Source organism: Peromyscus leucopus, chromosome 5, assembly GCF_004664715.2.
Source record: "Peromyscus leucopus breed LL Stock chromosome 5, UCI_PerLeu_2.1, whole genome shotgun sequence".
NCBI classification, from domain to species: Eukaryota; Metazoa; Chordata; class Mammalia; order Rodentia; family Cricetidae; genus Peromyscus; species Peromyscus leucopus.
The window spans coordinates 106,199,916-106,226,850 of NC_051067.1; the positions used below are offsets into that span (position 1 = coordinate 106,199,916).

The 26,935-nt window shown below is 43.5% G+C and overlaps 1 protein-coding gene and 1 pseudogene across 1 annotated transcript; both read right to left on the minus strand.

Moving 5' to 3' along the window:
* Window positions 1-5,918: 5,918 nt before the first annotated feature.
* On the minus strand, window positions 5,919-13,073 carry LOC114703531 (annotated as a pseudogene).
* Window positions 13,074-19,239: 6,166 nt separating this feature from the next.
* LOC114703533 (acylcarnitine hydrolase-like) lies at window positions 19,240-25,518 on the minus strand. The gene is made up of 11 exons (XM_028884361.2): window positions 25,241-25,518; window positions 23,834-23,978; window positions 23,080-23,213; window positions 22,743-22,998; window positions 22,212-22,310; window positions 21,835-21,975; window positions 21,636-21,716; window positions 21,257-21,401; window positions 20,618-20,755; window positions 20,060-20,132; window positions 19,240-19,638 (listed from the first exon to the last, which is right to left on the minus strand). The coding sequence occupies exons 1-11, from the start codon at window positions 25,501-25,503 to the stop codon at window positions 19,452-19,454; spliced, it is 1,662 nt and encodes a 553-aa protein (XP_028740194.1). The 5' UTR covers window positions 25,504-25,518; the 3' UTR covers window positions 19,240-19,451.
* Between the last annotated feature and the right edge of the window lie 1,417 nt (window positions 25,519-26,935).

The following is a 26,935-nucleotide window of genomic DNA, read 5'->3' on the forward strand; positions in this document are numbered from 1 at the left end:
AATGAGGGATTTTGCACTTTGGACACCCCACATATGAGCACTAGAAGATGACTAGTGGATGATACCCGAAAAGAACCTCTGTCTGAATGTGATCTGCCTTGAAGAGTATGCTATCATGTGCTATCATGTGATATATGTATATGAGGGATGCCTATGAGGCTACCATAGACCACCAAGCCAGGGGAAAGTTAAGGGAATCATGTCTGTTCTCTCATGTCATGCATAGCTGACCTATCACCACCCTGTTCAGAAGTTCCTCTTGTTCAGTGAGGTCAGAAACAAACAGATGTAAAACAAGGGTCCATGCTCCTCTCCTCTCATGCTCTAGACTCACCATACAGAAGCTGTAATCTGACTGTGGGGTCCAATTCTGGTTACAACTAATGTCATCGTCCAGGATCTAGGCTTTCCCCTTGCCCATTCTACCTTTTCCCATCCCAGCCTGCAATTGAATCATTCCCAGGCTTAGTTTTAACCCGGGGGCACCTTCTTCATTCCTCTGACATAGTGAAGCCATCTAGGAAAATACAAAGCCTACAGACCGAGGCTCTCTGATCCTGGGCCTGGCAGCACTGTCATGGTGGGGCAGGAAAGTGGAACACACTGTGGACGGCATCTTGAGAGGGTTTCTGGAACCTCTCTGATCCACTTCATAGTCTCATACTTGAGGCTAGAAAGTTGTAATCCACTGTTTCTGAAAGTCACATTCTCTAGATACAAAGGGTAACATCCTTCAGTCCCCCTTTCATGTTCTCATTTAAGTTACAGGACGGTGGGCTTCCATACAGCTTCTTTGTGTTCCCCTCATCCAGCTAAGCCCCTCCTTCCCAAACTCTCATCTCCTCAACCCTACCACCTCCCTCCCTGCTTTAACCTTTCCACCCATGACACCCCCTTTCCTTTTACCTATGTTGTTAGATCACCCCTCCCTTAAGATACTCCTCCATGTCCCCTCCTCGTTTTTCTGACTTCCAGATGTATTCCATGATAAATAACAGAATTAAGGAGTCAAATAATTGACATATCAGAGAGAAAAATGATGTTTGTTTTTCTGAACCTGGGTTACCTCATTCAGTATAATTCTTTTCTGCTTCAATATATCTACCTACAAATCTCATAATTGCAGTTATCTTTACAGCTGAATAAAATTCTATAGTGTAGGCCAGGTGATGTTGGTGCATGGCTTTAATCTTTTTTTTATTATTACTAAGAGATTTTCTATTCATTTTACATACTAACCACAGATACCCCTGTCCTCCTTCCTCCTGCCCCCAGGCTTCCCCCACAACTCACGCCCCATTCCCACCTCCTCCAAGGAAAGGTCTCCCATGGGGATTCAGCAGAGCCTGGTACATTCAGGTGAGGCAGGTCCAAGCCCCTCCTCCCTGCACCAAGGCTGCGCAAAGTGTCTCACCATGGGCACTAGGCTCCAAAAAGCCAGCTCATGCACTAGGGACGGGTTATGATCCCACTGCCTGGGGGACCCCTAAACAGTTTAAGCTAAACAACTGGCTCGCTTGTCCAGAGGACATAGTCTGTAGCATGGAGGCTCCTCAGCCTTTGGTCCACAGTTCATGTGTTTCCACTAGTTTGGCTAGTTGTCTCTGTACTTTTTCCCATCAGGGTCTCAATGTCCCTTGCTCATAGAATCCCTCCTCTCTCTCATTGATTGGACTCCTGGAGCTCAGCTCAGCATCCAGCCGTAGATCTCTGCATCTGCTTCCATCAGTCAATGAATGAGGGCTCCATGATGACAGGGTACTCATCCATCTGAAGATCAGAGTAGGCCAGATGAGACACCCTTTTGACTATTGCCAGTAGTCCATGGTAGGGTCTTCCTTGTGGATTCCTGGGAACTTCCCTAGCAATCTGTTTCTCCCTATTCCCCTGACGTCTTCATTTATCATGTATTTCTTTCCTTGCTCTCCTACTCTGTCCCTGTTCCAGCTCAAAACTCCCATTCCCCTATGTTCTCATTCCCCATCCCTTGCCTTCCATTACCCCTGAATCCCCAGTTTGCTAATGTAGCTGTCATCTATTTCTCCTTCACTGGGTGATCCATTTGTCCTTCCTAGGGTCCTTCTTACTAGCTAGCCTCCCTGGAGCTGTGGGTTGCAGTCTGGTTATCTTTTGCTTTACATCTAATGTCCACCAATGGATGAGTACATACCATGTTTGTCTGGGTCTAGGTTACCTCATTCAGTAAGATATTTTCTAGTTCCATCCATTTGCCTGCAAATTTCAGGATGTCATTGTTTTTCTCTGTTGAGTAGTACTCCATTGTGTATATGTACCACATTTTCTTTATCCATTCTTCAGTTGAGGGGCATCTAGGTTGTTTCCAGGTTCTGGATATTATGAACAATGCTGCTATGAACATAATTAATCATGTGTCTTTGTGGTATGATTGAGCACTCCTTGGGTATATGCCCAAGAGTGGTATAGCTGAGTCTTGAGGTAGATTGATGCCCAATTTTTTGAGAAACTGCCATACTGATTTCCAAAGTGGATGTACAATTTTGCATTCCCACCAACAGTGTAGGAGTGTTCCCCTTGCCCCACATCCTTTCCAACACAAGCTGTCTTCAGTGTTTTTTATCTTAGCCATGTTGACAGGTGTAAGATGGTATCTCAGAGTTGTTTTGATTTGCATTTACCTGATGACTAGAGATGTTGAACAATTCCTTAATGTCTTTCAGGCATTTGAGATTCTTCCATTGAGAATTCTCTGTTTAGTTATGTAGCCCATTTTTTAATTGGACTGTTAGGTATTTTGATGTCTAGTTTCTTGAGTTCTTTATTTATTTTGGAGATCAGCCCTGTGTCAGATGTGGGGTTGATGAAGATCTTTTCCCATTCTGTAGGCTGTTGTTTTGTCTTAATGACCATTTCCTTTGCCCTATAAAATCTTCTCAATTTCAAGAGGTTCCATTTATTAATTGTTGCTGTCAGTGTCTGTGCTGCTGGTGTTATGTTTAGGAAGTGATCTCCAGTACCAATGCATTCAAGGCTACTTCCTGCTTTCTCTTCTATCAGGTTCAGTGTAACTGGATTTATGTTGAGGTCTTTAATCCACTTGAACTTGAGTTTTGTGCATGGTGACAGAAATGGATCCATTTGCAGTCTTCTACATCCAGTTATGCCAGCACCATTTGTTGAAGATGCTTTCTTTTTTTCCCATTGTACAGTTTTGGGTTCTTTGTCAAAAATCAGATGTTCATATATGTGCGGATTAATGTCAGGGTCTTCAATTCGATTTCATTGGTACACATGTGGATTTTTATGCCAGTACCAACTACTATAGCTCTATAGTAGAGCTTGAAGTCAGGGATTGTGATGCCTCTAGGGGTTGCTTTATTGTACAGGATTCTTTTAGCTATCCTGGGTCTTTTGTTTTTCCATATGAAGTTGAGTATTTTTCTTTCCAATTCTGTGAAGAATTGTGTTGGGATTTTGATGGGGACTGCATTGAATCTGTATATTGCTTTTGGTAAGATTGCCATTTTTACTATGTTGATTCTACCTATCTATGATCATGGGAGATCTTTCCATTTTCTGATACCTTCTTCAATTTCTTTCTTCAGAGACTTAAAGTTCGTATCATACAGGTCCTTCACTTGCTTAGTTAAAGTTACCCCAAGGTATTTTGTATTATTTGTGTCTATTGTAAAGGGTGATTTTTCTCTGATTTCTTTCTCAGCCCATTTATCATTTGTATATAGGAGGGCTACTGATTTTTTTGAGTTGATCTTGTATCCCGCCACATTACTGAAAGAGTTTATCAGCTGTAGGAGTATCATGGTAGAATTTTGGGGTCATTTATGTATACTATCATATCGTCTGCAAATAGTAAAAGGTTGACTTCTTCTTTGCCAATTTGTATCCCTTTGATCTCCTTTTGTTGTCTTATTGCTCTAGCTAGAACTTCTAGTACTATATTGAATAAATATGGGGAGAGTGGACAGCCTTGTCTTGTTCTTGATTTTAGTGGATTCACTTTGAGTTTCTCTCCATTTAATTTGATATTGACTATTGGCTTGCTGTAAATTGCCTTTATTATGTTTAGGTATGTTCCATGTATTCCTGATCTCTCTAGGACCTTTATCATGAAGGGGTGTTAGATTTTGTCAAAGGCTTTTCCCACATCTAAAGAGATGATCATGTGTTTTTTTTCTTTTGTTTTTTTTATATAGTGTATTACATTGACAGATTTTCATATGTTGAACCATACTTGCATCCCTGGAATGAAGCCTACTTGGTCATGGTGGAGAACTGTTTTGATGTATTCTTGGATTCGGTTTGCTAATATTTTATTGAATATTTTTGCATCAATGTTCATGAGGGAGATTGTTCTGTAATTCTCTTTCTTTGTTGCATCTTTGTGTGGCTTGGGTATCAGGGTAACTGTAGCCTCATAAAAAGAGTTTGGTAATGTTCCTTTTGTTTCTATTGTGTGGAACAATTTAAAGAGTATTGGAATTAGCTCTTCTTTGAAAATCTGGTAGAATTCTGTTCTGAACCCACCTTGATCTGGACTTTTTTTTTGTTGAGAGATTTTTAATGACTATTTTTATTTCCTTAGGATTATCAGTCTATTTAAATAGTTTATCTGGTCTTGATTTAACTTTGGTATGTGGTACCTATCCAGTAAATTATCCATTTCTTTCAGCTTTTCCAATTTTGTGGAGCACAGGTTTTTGAGGTATGACCTGATGATTCTCTTGATTTCCTCATTGTCTATTGTTATGTCTCCCTTTTCATTTCTGATTTTGTTGATTTGGATGTGCTCTCTCTCTGCCTTAAGGGCTTGTCTATCTTGTTGATTTTCTCAAAGAACCAACTCTTTGTTTCATTGATTGTTTGTATTGTTCTCTTTGTTTCTATTTCATTGATTTCAGCCCTCAATTTGATTTTTCCTGGCATCTGTCTCTCCTGGGTGAGTTTGCTTCTTTTTGTTCTAGAGCTTTCAGGTGTGCTGTTAAGTCATGAGTGTGAGATTTCTCCATCTTCTTTATGTGGGCATTTAGTGCTATGAATTTTCCTCTTAGCACTGATTTCATAGTGTCCCATAAGTTTGGATATGCTGTACTTTCATTTTCATTGAATTCCAGAAAATCTTTCATTTCTTCCTTTATTTCCTCCTTGATCATTGGTGATTCATTTGGGCATTATTCAGTTTTCATGAGATTGTAGGCTTTCTGTAGTTTCTGTTGTTGTTGAAATCTAACTTTAAGCAATAGTAGTCCGCTAAAATACAGGTTACATCCATATAGTAGCCTAGTATACAAAATTAACTTTTCTTTTTTTTAAGTTCATTTTTAAATTTTATTTTATAATTTAATTTAATTTTACATATCAGCCATGGATTCCCCTGTCCTCCCCCCTCCTGCTCCACTCCCACCCCCTGCTTTCCTCTCAGCCTACCCCCCCATTCCCATCTCCTCCAGGGCAAAGACTCCCCAGGGGATTCAGGTCAACCTGGTAGATTCAGTCCAGGCAGGTCCAGTCCCCTCCTCCCAGGCTGAGTGAAGTATCCCTGCATAAGCCCCAGGTTCCAAACAGCCAGCTCATGCACTAAAGACAGGTCCTGGTCCCACTGTCTGGGCGCCTCCCAAACCATTCAAGCTAATCAACTGTTTCACTTATCCAGAGGGCCTGATCCAGTTGGGGGCTGCTCAGCTATTGGTTCATAGTTCATGTGTTTCCATTCGTTTGACTATTTGTCCCTGTGCTTTTTCAATCTTGGTCTCAACAGTTCTCGCTCATACAAAACCTCCTCTTTCTCACCAATTGAACTCCTGGAGCTCCACCTGGGGCCTGGCCATGGATCTCTGCATCCGGTTCCCTCAGTCATTGGATGACATTTCTAACATGATAGTTAGGGTGTTTGGCCATCCTATCACCAGAGGTAAGGGTCCTCAAGTGCCTGAATTGGATACCTGATCAAGACATGAGTCAGGCCTGGACACTACAGAGTTCATCTGGAACCCACAATTCGGAGCTTCCCCCTTGGCCTTATTAAAGATATACTCATGCTGAAAGTGTGCTACTTGGAGTACAGGGATCACAAATGTGTTGTCTCGCATCATCTCATTGAACTGTATTTGAAGAGTCTGGGGTCCTCAATGTCTCCCATGTAATCTCCCATCAACAGATCACTACATTCAGGAAGCAACATCTACACAAGAGATGTCAGAAAGATTGAGGTTGTGCAGACTATTGAGTAGGGGTACAATAGTCTCAGGATGGAGAGATGGGGCCCTGGATGAGATATGGTATAGAAGGAAAGATGTAAGCTCTAGAATGACCCTACCCTGAAACACACACATACACCAACCTTTATTTAATGGATTGTTCTCTGGGTAAGACAAATGGAAGACCCTTTACTAGGGGAAAACCCATAAAATCTCACCATCTGTACTGTTGTGCTCTTTAGTACAGCCTCATGGCCCTCTGTTTGTTTCCTTCATGGTATGATTAGAGTATAACTGAGATATGGAGGGCAGCCATAAGTGTAGGATAGGATAAAACTGATTCTACAAATCTCTGAGTTACTACCACCTACCACCAGAGACTGGAACTGTATCTCACCATGGAGATGATCCAACCATTCTCATCACTGTTGACACCAATGATACTGGGGACAGGGTGAATATCCACAGAGGCCAACAACTCCAAGGGGTGTCTGAGTAAGAATTTCCTGTCTACCACACCAGGAGTGGTCTGAAGAACCGATCGGTATTAAAGGTCAATGCTGAAGGTCAATCCTATGGTAGTTCAGTGCCTGCTACTCAGTTACCCACACCATTTTTTTAATTTCCTAAATTTATCTCAGGATGCTTATCCACTTCCCACTCCCACCCTAGAAGAGATTCTATACCTAGACTAGCCTATCTTGATATTCACTTTGCACCCAGAACTAAAAGACATGAAGATGGAAAGGTGGAGTAATTTGTTAGAATAGTATGGACTGGCTGTCCCACACTCTCCTATTTCCCATCCTCTAAGCTACATAATTCTTCCAACCTTGTTAATAGCCAGAATTTCCTCTTCAATCTTGTCTCATAGACAGCACATCAAAGACTCTGACTCCACAGGCTCATATCCAGATAGGTTTGCCACCATCTGTAAAAGGGACCAGGTAATAGCTGCCTCATCCTTCAAGGGAGATAGAAGAGTCCCAAGTACTAACTAGATGTTATATCAAATCCCATTGTGCTCTGTGTGTAGAATGTAACTACATGTCTGTTGCTTAGAGGTGATATTCAGAAAGACCATTCTACTCACATAGTATTTCTTTTCTTTTTTAATAATATGAGTGTATGTGCATATGTATGTGTGTGTGTATTCATATGTGAGTGAGAGCATGTGACTACCACAATTTGTGTGTGAAGGTCAGAGGATGATTTTGTGTATTGATACTCTCTTTCCACCTAGTTTGAGACAATGCCTTTTGGTTTCCACAGTCTACACTAAGATACTCCACCTGGGACACTCTGGGAGCTCTCCTGTCTCTGCTTCCCACCAAGCCATAGAAGCACTGGAATTATAGACACATATTACTTTATCAAGCGTTTTATGAGTTTTGAGTATTTGAATTCAGGTCATCACATTTGGACAGCAAGTAATGTTACCCATTGATCCATCTCTCCAACTCATGTATACTTCTTTTTGCCAAGGATGGAAGCCACTCAATACACCCTTGCTGGGCACATATCATACTCAGCATGAGGAAAGCAGACAGTAGTGGATTCCAACCCTTAAGTCTCTCAGAAACTAATGCAAAGAAGCTATTTTCTGTGGTCCTTGTTTTTCCCACTGAACAAAATACCAGACTACTAGTGTGTAAAGGCTATGTTGCCGGTCTCAGGGCTACATAATAGAGAGCACTCACTGTGTAGACCACCTACGAAGTGTTGGAGATGAAGTCAGGAAGGAGGGCGATTCCACTTTCCATGAAGGCACCACAGAAGAGTCCTTGGGACATGGGTGACACATGTGAAGACACATTTGTGCCACCTGCTGACTTGCCAAAAATAGTGACCCAGTCGGGGATGACTCCAAAGTGTGCAATGTTCTGCTGGTCCCAATGTAGAGCAGCCACTTGGTCCAGAGAGTCCCAGTTGCCTCTGGCATGCTTGTCTCCAGTAGTAAGAAAGAATAGAAACAGAGATCACAGATTTGTCCTATTTCTGCTTGGCCTCCATAGCCTGATTAGCCCTACACTCACCTGAAGAAGACAAAGACACTCAGGCAGTACTGGATAGTGACCACCACCATATCCTCAATGGATGCCAGCATGGATCCATCATACATGGAAGCCATGCCCCAAAGTAGGCCACCACCATGGATCCATACCATCACATAGGAAGTCAAAATAGATGCAAGAAGACTCCTATCCAGCCAAGCTCCACTGGACTGCCCACTAGATAATCCACTGATTTCTCTCTGTGTAGGTACACAAATGGACATAATTTGGTACCTGGGCCACAAATGGACTATTCTAGTCCAATCAGCATTTCCAGCCCCTCTCTCCTCACTGGGAATCCTACCATGGATTTATAGCTCTAGATACAAAGTAATGTCACCATTATTTTCAAAACCCTCAAAATCTGAACAAAAAGGGATGTCTCCAAGAATGTCCTTCCTGGTTAGTATCCAAAGGCATTATCAGATCTCATTGGTTCACCAGATATTTCAAAGCTAGAAATTTGAGTGGCCTTGGTGTTCTGCCTTTGAGCACCTGAGTGGGTCTACAGGGCTCGAGTTGGTAGAATGAGTTCTGAGTTGATCAAAGAGCCACAGCCTCCAACATCTCAGAACTCAAATTCTCTGTGCCCCACACGCAGGGTCCAGATGCCCACTATGGCTGAATAGCCCTTCTTGGGCCTATAGGGAAAGTCTCTCAACAGAGTCCACACTAATAAGGCTCAGTTTATTTTTTCTTTCCAATCTACCTGAGAAAGAAATTCTCTCCCTGCCCCTCAATTAGATGACCATGGCTTGAACTCACAGGCAGGTTAGAGCCCTCATGGGCATGGGCTGGTGTGTAGATGCTGAGATACAGATAGTCCTCAGACATAGAGACAGAAGGCCTGTTCATCTTAATCTTCAGATTTTCTGAATTCAGTTCATCAGTATTTTTAGACACCTGATGAAAATGGCAGACTTTTGTTTTAAGAGCTATGCAATGGTGAAAAACATATGCTTAATCAGTATTTCCTCTCAGCCACCTCAGTTGTTGCTCATCATAAGGCCCTGCTAAGACAAGATTCTTCTCCAAAGTCCCTTTCTAATAAGGTAAAGGCCACAGGGTTTGTGGAAGCTTGGGTGGAGCCTGGCTTTCACAGAAACTTTTAGCTAAGTGGGGACTGGATGTTATTATTTCTGAGTCTGGGATATAGAGACTTTTCCATCTATCTATGAAAATCATTGGCTGCATGTGTTCACATTCACCCCTTCCCTCCATACTCTTGAAGGCCTTGTGTGATGGTTAGTTTTCATCATTGACTTGACACCTTGTAGAATTACCTGGAAAAGTCCCAATGAGGGGTTGTTCAGATCAGGTTGACCTTTAGACATTAAGTTTGATGGATTTTTCTTGATGATGTTAATTAAGGTGAGAATACCTGCTCGTCATGAGAAGAATCACTCCATAGGAATGAACGAGCTTCTGCACTGGCTATGAATGAAGAAAGTGAGTTGAGCATGAGCAGGAATGCTTGCATTCTTTACTCTGTTTCTGATTATGGAATGGTTTGACTCAGTCCCTTAAAGTTTTCCCTCTGTGATTTCCCCCCTAAGTTGCTTTGGTCAGGATATATCATCATGCCAACAGGAAATGAAATTAGGACACCCAAATATTGCAGTTCTGCCAGTGTATGTATTATAGGAATGATTGCAAAATATTGACTTATATGGTATTGAGGAGTCCTACATCTTATACCCAGACTCTAAGGGAAACTCCTTCTTCCACATATGTATTAGAATATATATAGATACATAACATTTGTTTCTTGGTCAAAGGCACTTGGCCTATGGATGGTCACAGTGATTTGGAGGATGGACTGGCAAGTAGACATTACTTTTGCTCTCCTTAGGGACCTGAATTGTATTCCCTGGACACAGAAATTCCTGTTAGAAACACACCAAACCTTGCCAGAGAACACTTGGCAAAATCTGAATCTGAGAACTGTTTTGTCTTTGCTTCCCTCTGCGGTGCTGGAGCTAACTTCCTGTGAGTGGCAGGCTCTGACCTGGCCCTGGCAAACTGACTCTAAACCTTAGTGCAAATACACTGAAGACTCAAACATGTAAAGAAAACTGCTATGGAGTTGAAATGGAGGAAGCACTGAAGAGTGATGTAGAGTTCAAGCCTAAAGTCCTGTGGGCCTCAGAACTTCATGGCTAGTTGGGAGGTCCTATCTCTCATACCACCCCATGACTCAGGGCCTCGGGTAATGTAAAGCGCAGTGGTCCTATATGTGGCTTGGCAAAGGGAATTCCCAAGAAGATGTGAACATCAAATTCACTGTCTTTCACATGGACAGTGCTTCCTCTCACCTGTCCTGTGTGTGTGTTTCTGGTTGATCTGTCTGAGTCTGGCCTGTGGAAAAGAGATGCTGTCAGAACTGGTTCTGTTCAGTTAGCTGCCACCACACTGTAACCAGGGTTGGTCGTGAAGAGACCTTTAGGCCTCTCAGTCCCACGTTGGGATGTAGAAGTAGAAGCTTCCCTATTTCCCACAGCCAGAGACCTCTCCCAGGGTCCTTTTAAAGGGTGTTAGTACACTTCTCTAAGTGTTTACTTAAGAAGTGACACTCTCAGACTATGGTGGCAGGAAACTATTATCATTGTCATGGTCATCCAAGGTCAGTAGCAAATACAGCCACAGCCATAGGAGCACACAGGAGGGAATTGTAATCAGAAGTGGAGCTTTCTGTCCCAGACCCACGATTATATTGGGCAGTTGCTTTCCAAATTACCATTCAGAGGCTTATATTAATTATAAATGCTTGGCTCATGGCTCAGGATTATTACTAGCTATCTCTTACATTTAAATGAACCCATGTTTCTTATCTATGTTTTGCCATGTGGTTCATGACTTGTTACCTCATTTTCTACATGTCTTGCTCCCTCAGCCACTGGCTGGTATCTGCTCTGACTCTGCCCTTCATCTCCATCTTTAGTTTGACTGTACTGCCTCACCTTATTCTGCCTCACCATTGGCCAAACAACTTTATTGTCAACCAATGAGAACAACACCTATTCACAGTGTAAAGGCTCCCACAGCAGGGATCTAGCCCTTCTACCCTGCTTCCTCCTGACCTGCATGCCTAGCACTCTTCAGAGTCTCTGGTGGGGGGGGGGTTGGGGGGCAGGTGTTTCCCACACTTTCATCTGTCATCTCCACCCACACAGCTCCTTTCTCCCTGGTGCCTTCTCTCTTTAAGCCCAGCCTTTGACTCAGCAGAACTGAGCAGCTCTGACCCTCATTCCAGTTGCCCAATTAGGGATTCTTATCCTGCACCTGGCAGAAAAGAAGCAGGAGTCCACAGGCCACAGCAGTCAGCCAGCCAGGAAGTCTATCCAGTGGCTCGATTGGCTCCTGGGCCTGAGTGTGTGCTGTTAGAAATGACAGTGTTTCAACAACAGGAAACAGAACATGAGGGCCATGCCCAGGTAGGAGTTTGATCTAGTGGGACAAAGGCAGTTTTATTGGGCAGAGCAAAGTTCTTATTGCAAACGGGCTGCACTGACGAGTGTAGAATGACAGGAACCATAGCCAGGGGGCAGAGCAAAGCCACCTTTTCAGTTACTATCCTTTCCTTGACCTCCCAAAAAGGCAGAATGTGCTGGTTAGTTTTATGTCAACTTGACACAAGCTAGTCATCATAGAGGAAGGAGCCTCAATAGAGAAAAATGCCTTCATAAGATTGGACTATTCACAAGCTTATACAGCATTTTCTCAATTACTGATTGACGAGGGAGGGCCCTGCCCATTGTTGTGTGGTATCACCCTGGTTTGGTGGTCCTGGGTTCTATAATAAAGCAGGCAGAGCAAGCCAGGAAGAGAAATCCAGTAAGCTGCACTCCTCCATAACCTCTGCATCAGCTCCCGCCTCCAGAATTCTGCCCTGTTTAAACTCTTGTCCTCATGGCTTGTGATGATAAACTGTCATATGGTACTTCAAACAAAATAAACCCTTTCTTCCCCAGTTGCTTTTGGTTATGGTGTTTCATCACAGCAATAGTAACCCTAAGTAAGACATATAGTGTGGCTTCTGAAGCCATTCTGAGATACCAAGAGCTCTGCCCTCAAACCCCAAGTCACAATTATCCCTGTTCTTATACCCACCAACCCAACTCAGATATTGGAGTGAAGATCAGGGAACAGAAAGCTGTAACAGGAGAAGCCACAGGGCTCCTGTGAGTAGGTACACACTCAAGATGCCACAGATGGAGAGAAGTACAAGAAGCTCTGAGAGTGACCTTCATCCTCAAGACTGCTCTGTGCTGTCAGATTTCCTAGAGTAGTGACTCCACCCTCAGGGTCCCTTGTCCTTATGGTGATCTTGAGGTCTGCAGGTGCCCTCCCTGACAGGTCATGGCAGGTTCATTGAAACACTGCAAATCTGTACCTAAGTCCTCATCTCCTTTTCTATCCACCTCTACACTGCACCTACTCCAATGGTCAAATCTTTATGAGAAAATTTCACAGTCATCAATCTACTTTACCAATATTGTTTAATTTTTCACATTTATTTATCATTATTGTGTGCATGTGCCTTCAGGTGCATGCATGCATGCACATGTGTGGGCAATCATGTACCATGGCACCTATGTGGAAGCAAAGGGACAACATGTAGGAATCAGTTCTGTTCTTCTTCTAGCATGTGTTTCCTCAAGATTAAACTCGGGTTGTTTGTCAGGCTTGGCAGAAAGCTTCCTTACCCACTTGGAAATCTTCCCAGGCCTTGTTTGATGAACATTTCTTGAGGCATTGCTGGCTCCAGACTGAGGACAATGTAGGCTTTCATAGCCTGGGATAAAAGCTGGAAGCACACCTCCATTGTTAGGAGTTTCAGAATCACAAAGAACCCTGGAAGGATGCATCAAAGACCAAAGGATCAGGAGTTACCATGAGGCCCAGCCTAACCTCTTGGTGGATGTGCTGTAGGGATCAGTGTCAGTCTGTACTGTTGTCTGAGAATTGGCCTTGGTTCATAATTCCAGCCCCAGTAGTCCTGGGAACCCTCAGCCTAGCACTGAAAGACTTCCTCCTTGTTTCTCTTTTTCCTAGCATGGCAGTCACATTTCTTGCCTCCTGTCATCATCAAGGCTTGCTTTTATTTCCCAATAACTACTTCTCTGCACTCTTGTCCAGTCCATGATCCCCTCTCTGGCAGATTTTGTCTCTATTCTAAATTCTCTGATCTAGAGAACTGCTGTGCTGTAAGGCTAGGAAGTCTCCAGTTCCTCCCACCTTGGAGTCAGGGAACCAGCCTCATCATGTTTCCTAGAAATCCTCGTACCTCTTAATCAATTTTTTTTGTGGCTCAGCTTTGGGATGGCCCATGTTTTTCTGCCATTTGTTAGACCATCACTCTAAGGCTTTGTGCTAATGATGGCCAAGGCCCTTAATAAAAAAGGTGGAATGAAGAAGACTCTTCAATGTGTTTCTGTGGTAAGAGGACAAAATTAGGGGAGGATCGAGAAACAGACAGAGAGAAAACTCTCAAACATCATAGAAATACATGAAATGAGATTCAATCACATTCCCATTCACTATTTGGCCGAATGTTGGCAAAGACATAGAGTCACTGACACCATCATACAAGGCTAGAAGAGATGCAAAATTGTATAATCATTTGGAAGACAGTTTAGCAATTTCTTCAAAAATTAAACATGTGCTTGTTGCATGAATCTTAAATAATGTTAATAAAAACCCAGAACCAGATATTAGGATAATTGATGAAAGGTCAGAGAGACAAAGGAACAAGGCACTAGGGAAACTTCTCATCTCACCAACTCCATGAATCCTCTGGCTGAATGCCTTGGAGTATTCAGCGGAACAGGCTCTCAGCCAAAAGGCCTTCTAGTTCCTGTCTTCTCACACCTTATATGCCTTTCTCCACCCAGCCATTCCATTTCCTTCTAGTGCTGGGATTAAAAGTGTATGTGCTTCCCAAATACTGGTAGCAAAGGCATGAGATCTCAAGTGCTGGGATTAAAGGCTTGTGACTCCGAAGTACTGGGATAAAAGGTGTGTGCCACCACTGCCTAGCTCTGTTTCTCTCCTAGACTGAATCAATCTCATGTAGTCCAGAGTGGCTTTGAACTCACTGAGATCCAGACAGATTTCTGCCTCTTGAGTGCTAGGATTAAAGATACACTAGAGAATATACACTCAATGGTCAAAGAAAACATTAAATCCAACAAAGACAAAACACAAAACTTCCAGGAAATCTGGCACATCATGAAAAGACCAAACCTAAGAATAATAGGGATAGAAGAAGCAGAAAAATAACAACTCAAGGCACAGAAAAATATGTTCAACGAAATCATAGAAGGAAACTTTCCCAACCTAAAGAAAAAATGCCTATAGAGATACAAGAAGCTTACAGAACACCAAATAGACTGGATCCAAAAAAGAAGTTACCTCTCCACATAATAATCAAACCACTAAACATACAGAATAAAGAAAAAATATTAAGAGCCACAAAGGAAAAAGGCCAAGTAACATATAAAGGCAGACCCATCAAAATAACAGCTGACTTCTCAATGGGACTCTGAAAGTCAGAAGGTCTTAGAGAGATGTTATGTAGACACTAAGAGACCACAGATGTCAGCTCAGACTACTATAGCAATAGCATTTTTCAATCACCATAGATGGAGTAAACAAGATGACAAAACCAGATTTAAACAATACCTATCAACAAATGTAAGCCTACAGAAAGCAATAGAAGGAAAAAAATCCACCCTAAGAATGTTAGATGCATCCATGAAAACACTGGCAATGGATAATCCCACACCAGCAAATTCCAAAACAGGGCAACATACCCAAACTACCACCAAAAAATAACAGGAATTAATAATTAATGGTCATTAATATCCCCTAATATCAATGGACTCAATTTGCCTATAAAAAGCCATAGACTAGCTGGGCATGGGTAGTGGATCACACCTTTAATCCCAGCACTCTGAGGAGGCAGAGGCAGGTGGATCTCTGTGAGTTCAAGGCCAGTCTGGTCTACAGAGCCAGTTCTAGGACAGGCTCCAATGCTACACAAAGAAACCCTGTCTCAGGGGGAAAAAAGACATAGGCTGACAGAATGGCTATGAAAACAGGATCCAAACTCTGCTATACACAAGAAACACATCCCAACTTCAAAGACACGCATTGCCTCAGATTAAAGGGTTGAGAAAAGATTTCTAATCAAATGGGCTTAAGATTTCAAATTAAAATTAATCAAGAGACCAAGAAGGACATTACATATTCATCACAGGAAAATTCTATCAAGATGAAGTCTGAATTCTAAACAAGGGCACCCACATATGTAAAAGAAACATTACTAAAGCATAAATCATACATCAAACCCCACACACTAATAGTAGGAGACTTCAACACTCCACTTTCACCAATGGACAGGTCTGCCAGACAGAAACTTCGCAGAGTAACAGGGGAACTAACAGATGTTATGACTCAAATGGACTTAATAGACATCTACTTAACATTCCACTCTAACACAAAAGAATATACTTTCTTCTCAGCACCCCATGGAACCTTCTCTAAAATTGGCCACATACTTGGTCACAAAAAAAAAATCCCAATAGATACAAAAAATATTGAAATAACTTCCTGTATTTTCTCAGATCACCATGGCCTAAAGATAGAATTCAATAACAACACAAACTACAGAAAGCCTACAAACCCATGGAAACTAAATAATGCTCAACTGAATCACCACGGAGTCAAGGAAGAAATAAAGAAAGAAATTAAAGACTTTGTAGAATTCAGTGAAAATGAAAGTACAACATACACAAATTTATGGGACACTATGAAAGCAGTACTAAGAAGAAAGTTCATAGCACTAAATGCCTACATAAAATAGTTGCAGAAATCTCACACTAGTGACTTAATAGCACACCTGAAAGCTCTAGAACAAAATGAAGCAAACTCACCCAGGAGGAAAAGATGGCAGAAAATAATCAAATTGAGAGCTGAAATCAATAAATAGAAACAAAGAGAACACTACAAAGAATCAGTGAAAAAAGAGTTGGTTCTTAGAGAAAAATCAATGAGATATACAAATGCTTATTCAAACTAACCAAAAGGCCTAAGATCTGCTAAGATAAAAAACACTGATGACAGCTTATGATGTAGAGGATGGGGAGCAAAGGGAACACTCCTCCACTGTTGGTAGGAGTGCAAAATTGTACAGCCACTCTGGAAATCAGTACGGCCACTTTTCAAAAATTGGGAATTGATCTACCTCAAGACCCAATGATACCACTCTTGGGCATATACCCAAGGAATGCTCAATCACACCACAAGAATTCATGCTCGACTATATTCATAGCAGCATTATTCATAACAGCCAGAACCTGGAAATACCTAGATGCCTCGCAACTGAAGAATGGATAAAGAAAACGTGGTACATATACACAATGGAGTATTACTCAGCTGTAAAAAAACAATGATTTGTGTGGAGGCCTACAAAGGTTTCCTAGTGATTTCTGCATTAGAGGATTGCTTTACTACATGCATGGTTATCAGGTCATTGGAAGGGTCTGCACTTGGCTGTGCTAGGGGAGGTCTTTTGCTCCACCCCTTGGCATTCCTATGAAAGGCCCTTTAGAAAAGACAGAAGTGGCTGGTGGATATGGATCCAGGCCGTTCTGAGGCTATCCTGTGTTTCTCTTTCTCTGCCCTCTATCCTTCTATCTAATGTCTCTTATCTCTCACTCCTCAAAGGTACCCTGGGAAAAAATTAGGAGTGGGCCTCCCACAGAGAAATGGGTAGACCTCTCAGACATCATGAAATTTGCAGGAAAATGGATGGAACTAGAAAACAGCATCCTGAATGAGGAAACCCAGACTCAGAAAGACAAACACGGTATGTACTCACCCATAAGTGAATATTAGCTGTAAAGCATAGGATAACCAGACTACAACCCACAACTCCAGAGAAGCTAGGAAACAATAAGGACCCTAAGAAGGATGCAAGAATCACTTTGGGAAAGGGAAATATATGAGATCTCCATGAGTAAACTGGGGGTGACAGAGGACAATAGAGGGGAGGGTATGGAGGATGATAAATTGAGGAAACAAGATGATCAACCTGGGGGAGGGATGGAGTGGGAGAGCAATGAAAGAGATTTGTGGATAGAGGGAGAGATCATGGGGATAGGGAGAATTCTGGTGCTAGGAAGGTTCCCAGGAATCCACAAAGTTGACCCCAGCTTAGACTACTAGCAATAGTGGAGAGGGTGCCTGAGCTGGCCTACCCTAGTAATCAGATTGCTGAATACCCTAACTGTCATCATAGGGCCTTCATCCAGTAATTGATGGAAGCAGATACAGAGAGCCACAGCCAAGCACTAGGCTGAACTCCAGGAGTTCAGTCAAAGATAGGGAAGAGGGATTATATGAACAAGGGGGTCAAGATCATGATAGCGAAATCTACAGAGACTACTGAACCAAACTCATAAGAACTCAAGAACTTTAAATCAACAGCTGTGGAACCTGCATGGGACCAGACTAGCCCTCTGCATAAATACGGTAGACAGTTGTGTAGTTTGTTCTGTTTGAGGAGCCTCTGGTACTGGGATCAGGATCCATCCCTGGTGTATGACCTGGCTTTTTGAAGGCCATTACCTATGGTGGGACATCTTGAACAGCCTTGATGCAGGGGGAGGAGCTTGGTCCTGCCTCAACTGAATGTACCAGGGCTTTGCTGACTCTCCATGGGAGACATTACACTTTTGGAAGAGGAGATAGGTTGTGGGTTGGGGGAGGGAAGGCTGAAGGGGAGTGGGAGGAGGGATGAGAGGGGGACCTGTGGTTGGTCTGAAAAATGAATTTTTAAAATTTCTTAAATAAAAAAGAAAGAAACCTTTTTAAAAATCACACAAGCTGGTCGGTGGTGGCACAAGCCTTTAATCCCAGCACTCGGGAGGCAGAGGCAGGCGGATCTCTATGAGTTCGAGGCCAGCCTGGGCTACCAAGTGAGTCCCAGGAAAGGCGCAAAGCTACACAGAGAAACCCTGTCTCGAAAAATCAAAAACAAAACAAAACAAAACAAAAACCCAGAAATAAATGGACATGCCTAGACATGCTACTCATTTTTTTAAAGGTCCTCTTCATTTGAGCACAGAAATAACTAAGTGGATTTTTACAGTCAATTACAGGTGAAAACCTATGGAGACAATAGCTAGTCAGGTTTTCAATTGTTGGCAATATTGCTGGCTGATGGGAGGACCTTGGATGCTATATTCTGAAAGTCTTTGTGGCTCATACTTGTATGTTGCAGCCTGATGTCCAATGTCATGATTATAAGATTGGGTCCACTGAGCAGTGGCCAGGCTATTAGCACTATTGTTTGTCTATTTACTCAAGGAGGACACATGGGGCAATCTTTGAGTCAGAGAGTAAGCCCATCCCCACAGGCAAATCTAATGGCATCTTAATCCTGAACTTTATGATCACCAAACCTGGAAACTAATTTCTGTTGTTTTTAAGCCATACTGTTTATGATGCATACTTAAATATACAGTGATGTACATACATCATCAAAAAATACAATGTAGTTGTTGTATATTTACATGCAATTTCCATATTTAGAACAAGTTACCCTTGCATTTCTGAGTTCATTAGGTCCTCCACCTCAGTCTTGCTAGTAGTGTGGCCACACATCTGTCACAACACTCAGCTTGCAGCTTATTATGATTTTTCATGGCATCTTGGAAATACTAAGACACAAATGCTGTTACTAATCAGGTTATAATCAACTCATAGATATTTGATTGGGACTTGATGAGAGATGTACATGGGTTTAAGACCAACCCACACCTGGTGTGTTCAAAACTGTCCAGAGCTTCTGATTCATTTGTAGAAATGTAGGATTTGGGGGGGAAAAGGAGAAAGAGGGTTGGGAGAAATGAGGTAAAGAAGAGAGGAAGAAATGCAGGTCCACTAGGATACAATGCTGGCATTCACTGGGGCTCACACAAACACACGGTCATGGGGAATTTATTGAATATGTGAAACAAGACAGGACCCAGACAAACAGGGTACCAGTGACACACTTAAGTGTTAGCTGAACAGATACACGAAGAAGGGATGCATGGACACATGAAGGATGGAGTCACCCCTCTCTTCTGAGTGTCTGGGCACCTTAGGTTGACTCCAGTTCTACAAAGAGCACTTCACTATGGTGCATAACATGCTACAGCTCTGTGTGCTTGTTCCCAACATCCTTCAGCTGCTGGATCTTCTGGGGCAGAATCTTGGTCCAGAACTGCATCCTGTTGGCCTTCAGAGCATAGCTCACAGTAGGCTGGATGTCCAGCTGCAGATACTGTTCATCCTGGTTAAACACAGGCCAGTGGGGCAGGTCCATGCTGTTGGGGTTCCTGTGGACACACCCCCATATTAGGGTGAGGTGAGGATCACTATGAATTATGCTGTGCCCAGACTTGATCCCCTACTTTGGGTCAATATGGTGGATGAAGCAGGCCAGAATTCAAGGACAAGGAAGGATGGTCTTATGATAGAGGCAAAAAGAAAATCCCGCTACTGTCACTCCATAAGAGGCAACACCATCTGGGATGTTTTTCATTTCTCTATAGCAGGCTCATGTACCCAAAACTAGAGCAGTTTGGCCACACACGCCAAGTCACAGGGAGATGACTGTTAGCTGACACTCAGATGGGACAACTGTGTGAGAGGAACCTGCCCCTGAGGATGTGATAAAGCATCTATATATGCTCCTGAGGATACCACTAACAGGAACAGTAGGAGGTCCTGGAAGATTCAAGGGGTGTATCTTCTCACCCATGTCTTGCAAAGTTGGCCCAGTACTTCATTATCTTCCTGCTCAGCAGCTCCTCCTCCTCAGTGAAGTCAACTGTAGTCATGAGGAAGACAGAGATCCAGGTCCCAGACACACCATGCAGCTGTCACATCCACAATCCCAGCAACAATCTAACTCTGGTGCTCATGTTCCCCACCTGCCTAGATCCAAGGTCTTCCATTTTCCACCCGCCCTTACTTGCCCCAGCCTCTAATGAACCCACCACCTCCACCCCAGCTTATTCTTAGTCAAGAGGTCCTTTCTTTGCTCTGGCATAGTCACTTAAGAAAACATCATGGCTTTAAGTGTCCCTCTTGGATGTCAGGCCTGACACCACCATCAGGGCAGGGACAGGACAGAAAGTACAATCTGGACTGGAAAGGATTCAGATTACAATCCTAATATACCATTTGGGGTTACAAGAAGGGTGAGAAAGGCTCTCCTAGAACCTCAGTTTCCTCACTTGGACAGTGAGCTCAGTCATCCCTCAGTTCTCATCTGGGTCCCCATCCTATTCATGCAGAAAAGGGAAGACTCACATTTGCTGCCCCAGAAGGAGGATCCAAAGACAAAGGAAATCTCATCATCATGGTCAGCCTTCACATGAGGTGGCCTTCCATCTTTGAAAAAGTTGGTTACGTGCCGGAACTCATAGAAGTAGACAGGGGCAAGAGGACCTGGAAGTGTAGACACATCGTGACATAGTTGCCTCTTACCTGGACCTGTCCTGCCTCATCTTTTGTGTGAGATACCTTGACCTAAAGTTGTCACAATGGCTGGGAATTTAGGGGAGTGTGGACTCCAAGACTGAAACATGAGCCTTTGGAAAGCCCTTGGTTAAATCATGACCTTGAGTCATTTAAAGAAGTTCTAGCACATCATTACGTCACTTTCCTCATCTGTGTCTGGAGATGTTATGCTCTTACATTAGACATGAAGATTTACTAAAGTAAGAGTTCTCAGAAGCCTGGAACCAAAGAAAAATAAAGACATAGGTGAGGACCTGGACACCAGAAGGATGTCCTTGGACCCACAGTTCTGAGACATCTCCTTGGAACCAGGCCTCTTTTTCTTTGTGACACTACAGGCAATTAATCATGTGGCATTATGCATATGAAGCAAGTGTTTTAAAACTAGCTAGAGTCCCAACCCAGAGGCATATTCATAGATATATTCACTCTGAGCATGTGCTATTTGCAAGGCAGGGGCCACAAACATGAAGTCTTCCATCATCTCCTTGAACTGTGCTAGGAGAATCTCAGGGTCTTCAGTGTCTCCCAAATACTCCTCTACCAGAATTTCAGCAACACCAGGAGACATCATCTAGTTCAGAGAGATCCAGAAAAGATGTGTTAGGAAAACTTCAGCACCAGGAATCAGTATCCTCAGGTGAAGAGAGAGGGGTCTGAGATGGGAGAAGTTAATAGAGCAAAGGACAAAACTGAGGGTGAAATTATTACAAAACAGAAACATACTGTATTCTTTGCTCAGGTGGCTCTTGCAATGGCAGATAACTAGAAGTTCCCTGTCATTGGCCCACAATATTAAGAGTCTTACCAGTTGTGCTGGTGTGCTCTGAAGAACAGCCTGAATGATTTCTCTGTCCATTTTTTCCCCAGTATCAATGTTGAACAGGTACTAAGAGGTGGATGGAAAGGTTCAAGTTGATTTTCAAATAGGATGTAGTTGGGACTGTGGAGCTGTGGGCACCCTCTCCCAACCAATCAGTTAGTCAAAGAGTTGTATCTGGACTCACCATTGGGATGTCCAAGCCAAACTCATCATTGTTGACACCTATGATGCTGGGGACAGGTTGAAAATCAGCAGAGACCAACAGCTCCTTAGGGTGCCTGGGAAAGAACTCCCCATCCACCACAGCAGGGATGATCTTGAAGACCTGAGGGGCATTCAAATTGAAGGATCAAATTCAGGGCCCAGATATTTCTGATGTCAAAAAAAATCTTATAATATCCATACACATCCCTGGTTCATTTGAACTTGTATCTAGTTTGCATTGACAGCTACAAGGGCATCAAGCCATGCACACCAGCTACATTGTCCCTGAGTAGAAAGAACTTTCTTTTTCACTCCCTATTGGAACCCTTCCAAGACACTATCACCATGCAATCAAACCTTAGTGATATCCAGAATCTCCTCTTCACTCTTGCCTCTCAGACAGCCCACCAGGGACTCTGAGTCCATCTGATTACATCCAGAGAGGTTGGCCACCATCTGTACAGAGCACAAGCAGGAAGCTGTTCATCCTTCCAGGCAGGGAAAGAAGTTTTCCTAATATTCCTAGTTAGTGAGGATTCCCCACAAATCACAGTGGGTAAACTATGTGGGCTTCAACAGAAATGCAATTGTTCCCACTTCCCCATTGTTAATATGAGATAGACAGGGGAGCTAATGCACCTGCTGCAATGCTTCTGAACACAAAGGGAGCTACTAGGCAGAACTGCTTTGGGCAGAGAAAATATTCAGCTTATGTGAGACAGAGGTGTATGCATCCTGACCCTTGAAGCCTTCAGCAAGGAAGAAGGAAAAAGAAAGTCCTAGGTACCCCTGTGATATTTATTGCATTCACAGAGCAGACAGAACCAGGAGTTCTGAGAGTGAGGGCTGGGATAGAGGACTAGGATGGGGAGAACTGAGGGAACTCACTGTGTAGACCACCTCAGACTGAGAGACGAAACCAGGCATTGTGGCCACTCCACTCTCCATAATGGCTCCATGGAAGAGTCCTTTGGACAATGGGGACAAAACAAGTGAAGACACACTCAAGCCACCTGCTGACTCGCCAAAAATAGTGACCTGGTCAGGGTTGCCTCCAAAGTGGGCGATGTTCTGCTGGACCCAGTGCAGGGCGGCCACTTGGTCCAGGTAGCCCCAGTTGCCTCTGGCATGCTGATCTCCAGTGCTGAGAAGTGGCAGGGTCAAGAATCACAGGGCTGTCCTGTTTCTGCCCAGCTCCCAATTCCCTGCCTTGCCCTTGGCTCACCTGAAGTAACCTAGGACACCCAGTCGGTACTGGATGGTGACCACCACGATGTCCTCAATGGCTGCTAGCTTTGATCCATCATACACAGAAGCCAAGCCCAAAGCGAGTCCTCCACCATGGATCCATACCATCACCTGGTAAAAAAAATAAGGTAAGAGATCATTCCCCTTACCCATCTCAAGTGCCACCTGTCATCTAGAATATCCATTGCTTTGTCTAAGAAGCTGCCCACATAGACAGATCACAGCTGTCATCATCTGTTAAAGGATCCAAGTTCCATTAGGAAGAAAAGTCTCTCAACCATTATTTTGTCTCGTGTACCAAAGGCTGTCTCCAATACTCCAGGAGACCTCCAGAAAAGGAAAGACATGTGTCCTCTATGATCACATTTGGAAATAAAACAAATGCCCTCCAATCTTTTGGCCAAACAGATGAGTCAATTTTTATGACTCGCTTTGGGCATGATACAAACCTCATCTCTGGGAAATCTGATTGGGTTTTTGGGCCCTGATTGGAAATCTGATTGGGCACAAGCCCTGAATTCATTAAAATAAAGACTCTGGTTTCTTGGTGCCTCCAGGGATTTCTGTGCCTAAGCCCATGAGTTAACTGCCTACGTGGGCAAGAAGGCATTCTTGGACATAATATCAGGCAGGATCTATACTGAAGCAAAACCCAGAATGATCTTAGCCCTTCCATATTCCTTTGGAAGGAATGTTCTTCCACCCCTAGTTGTCCATGGCCTAACACTCACAGGTAGGTTGGAGCCCTCAGAAGCATGAGCAGGTGAGTAGATGTTGAGGTACAGGCAGTCTTCAGACATAGAAAGAGGAGGAGGTGTGGTGCCTTTGAACATGGTCTCGCTTACTGAATTCATTATAGTGATATTCTGTAGACACCTGTTGACAATGGTAAATGGTTAACTATTCCAAGGACTGAACTGGGTCAAACTGGTTAAAGTCAGATCTGGGTAGATTTGCTCCTAGAAAGCTATGTGCTGCAAATATGAGATCATTTTCTAAAGTCCCTTTTGGGGATAGAGTAATAGTTCAGTGGTCACTAGCCCTGGTTGCTCTTCCAGAGGACCTGGGTTAGATCCCCAGCACCCACATGACAGCTGACAAACCCTATAACTTCAGTCAAAGGGGATCTAAGTACAATGAATGCACACTGAGCACAGAATACATGTGTTAAAACACCCAAATACACAAAATAATAAATAAATAAAGTCACTCCTCCACATATTAACTCCTCAGGCTTTGGGGAAGCTGTGATAGAGCCCAGATATCCATATATAGATTTAGATGATCTTAGATCCTACTTATTGGAAGGTCAGGAAATAGAGAGTCCTAGGAGACTTCAAGGTAGCCTTTGACCATGGGTTTTGACATTTTTACCATTTCTCACTATTCCCCATAAGGCCTGAAACAGGTGAGTTGCCTCAGGAAATAGAGAGTCCTAGGAGACTTCAAGGTAGCCTTTGACCATGGGTTTTGACATTTTTACCATTTCTCACTATTCCCCATAAGGCCTGAAACAGGTGAATTATGAAACTAATTCATACCCATTTATTGTACAATAAATGGGTATGAATTAGTTTCCCACAAGGTAGTAAGACCTTCTTCAACTAAAGTCTCCATTTTCAGGGTTCCTCATCTCTCCCACAGACCTCCTCATTCAGCACATGCACTTGTTCTTGAAAAACAACATCTGCTCATATGGGTTGGTACAGTGACTGTAGAGGGTACAGTCCTTTGGGAACCACTGCTTCACTGTTTAGGATTCTTCAGTCTCTGTGATAAAACTCAGGAGTACTTCTGATTAAGTGATGGAGTCTGATCTCCTCCCAGAGACATTTCCCCTGGTGTCAGAGACACAGGAAATAACCTGACTCTTGGGACAAATGTGTTTGTGCTCCCATCTGCAGTACTCAAGGGTAGCTCATTGTGGGTGCCAAGCACTGAACCTTGAGCCTGTAACTGGTTGTTCCATTCAGAATCTGAGCAGGTCCTTGGGAAAATGTAAGGTGGAATCCCCCTACTCCATGAAGAAGGGGAACAGGATGTGGGATTGAGAGGTTGGAACCAGTGCAGCTGGGACATCGCTCACAACACTAGCCCACTCCCAGGCCTGAAGTCTACTGGGCCCCAGAAGAGCTTACATGGCAGGATAAGAAGTTCCATCCCTCACACCATTCCACGGTTCAGGGGGTTCAGGAGGAGCAAAACGCAGAAGTCCTACAGGTGGCTTGGCAAAGGGAATTCCCAGGAAGGTGTGGACTCCCATGTTGATATCCTCCAAGTGGACAAGGCTACCTTTCACCTGTCCGGTTTGTGTGTTCCTGATGGGGTTGGATGAGTCCTGGCCTGTAAATAAAGAGGTGACAGCTGGATTATTCTGCTCAATCAGCCACTTTTGTTCCATCCTTTCAACCCTTTTCCCAGCCTCATCAAAAATCCTGGACTGAAAACACAAGATTTACATATTTGCTGCCTGTTACAGTCTTCATTGAGGTACGTCCAAGTCTAGTCCCTTGACCGGACTCATTTAGGCACCATGGGACTCAAGGACATCATTCAGCCCTATGAGCTTCCTGTAGAGGGCCACATATGTACCAGTGACACAGTCTCCTTTCCATCAACTCTATGTGAGCCAGTATAGGGACTATTCGGTCACACTGAACATTATCTCATGTAGCCTAGCTGCATGTACAATGTTTCATCCTCACAGAAAAGCTCTCTATAAAGTTCACATGAAATCTGGTAACCTGTCCTTCCCACCATAGATTGTAAGCCATAACCCAGATCAGGGACAGAGTTTATGACCAACAGGTAAAATTAAACACAGCTGAAGAAATTTCATTTTCCTTCCTTTGTTTGTTTGTTTGTTTTTTATTTTCTTGACACAAGTTCTTGCTAGGTAGCACAGACTGGTTCTGCAGTTGGAGATCCTCCTGTCTCAATTTCCTGGGTGCTAAATTTGCAGCTGTGTGGCTATACCCAAATCATACATCTCTTCTTATGCAATCCGTGCACTATATGTTAGACTCTGTCATTTGCTGTTCCTGTGGTGAGCCAGGCCTGGGAGGTATAGAGGGGATGGGACACAAATCTGTTTCATTTTATTGTTGTCAGTGATTCTGAGTCCAGACCTTCAAACAAACATCAGCCATGGAGATAGAGCCTGCCAGAGCCAGCCAGCACCTGATGGGACTAAGAGGTGAGTCTTTATGCTCAAACCTAAACACCCCAGCCACTAGGCTTTGGGACTAGGGGCACAACCCATACCACCATCTATTGCAGTCCCAGTTTCAAACCAGTCAGCAGGCAGACCTCCTGCAGACAGGTGAGACTACCACCATCTTCCAGAAGACCCTGTAACCCACAATCCCCACCTCTTCCAAATCCCATCCACCCACTGAGACTACAACTGTTCCCTAAGATAGAGCCTGCCAGTGCCAGATTGGACTAAGATGTGAGTCTTTCTCTAGGTTGGGCCCAGGGGCACAACCCAGCACCCCCATACCACCACCCCTTGCAGTCCCAGTCTCAGGCCAATAGGCAGGCATCCTACAGACATGTTGGACTATGACCATCACCCATCAGACCCTGAAACCCATAAGCCCCACCCCTCCCAAACATAACTACCCTCCCAGACTGCAGGTACTCCCTGAGACAGAACCCACCAGTGCCAATTGGACTAAGAGCTGCTGCCTGTGACAAAAATTCCATCAGCACCAATTAGACCAGGAGTCTCAACTAGACCAAGAGCTTCCACTGGACCAAGTATATCGATCAGACCAAGAGAGGCTCCCTCAGACACAGACACCACTTGTACCAAGTGGAGAAAGAGATGG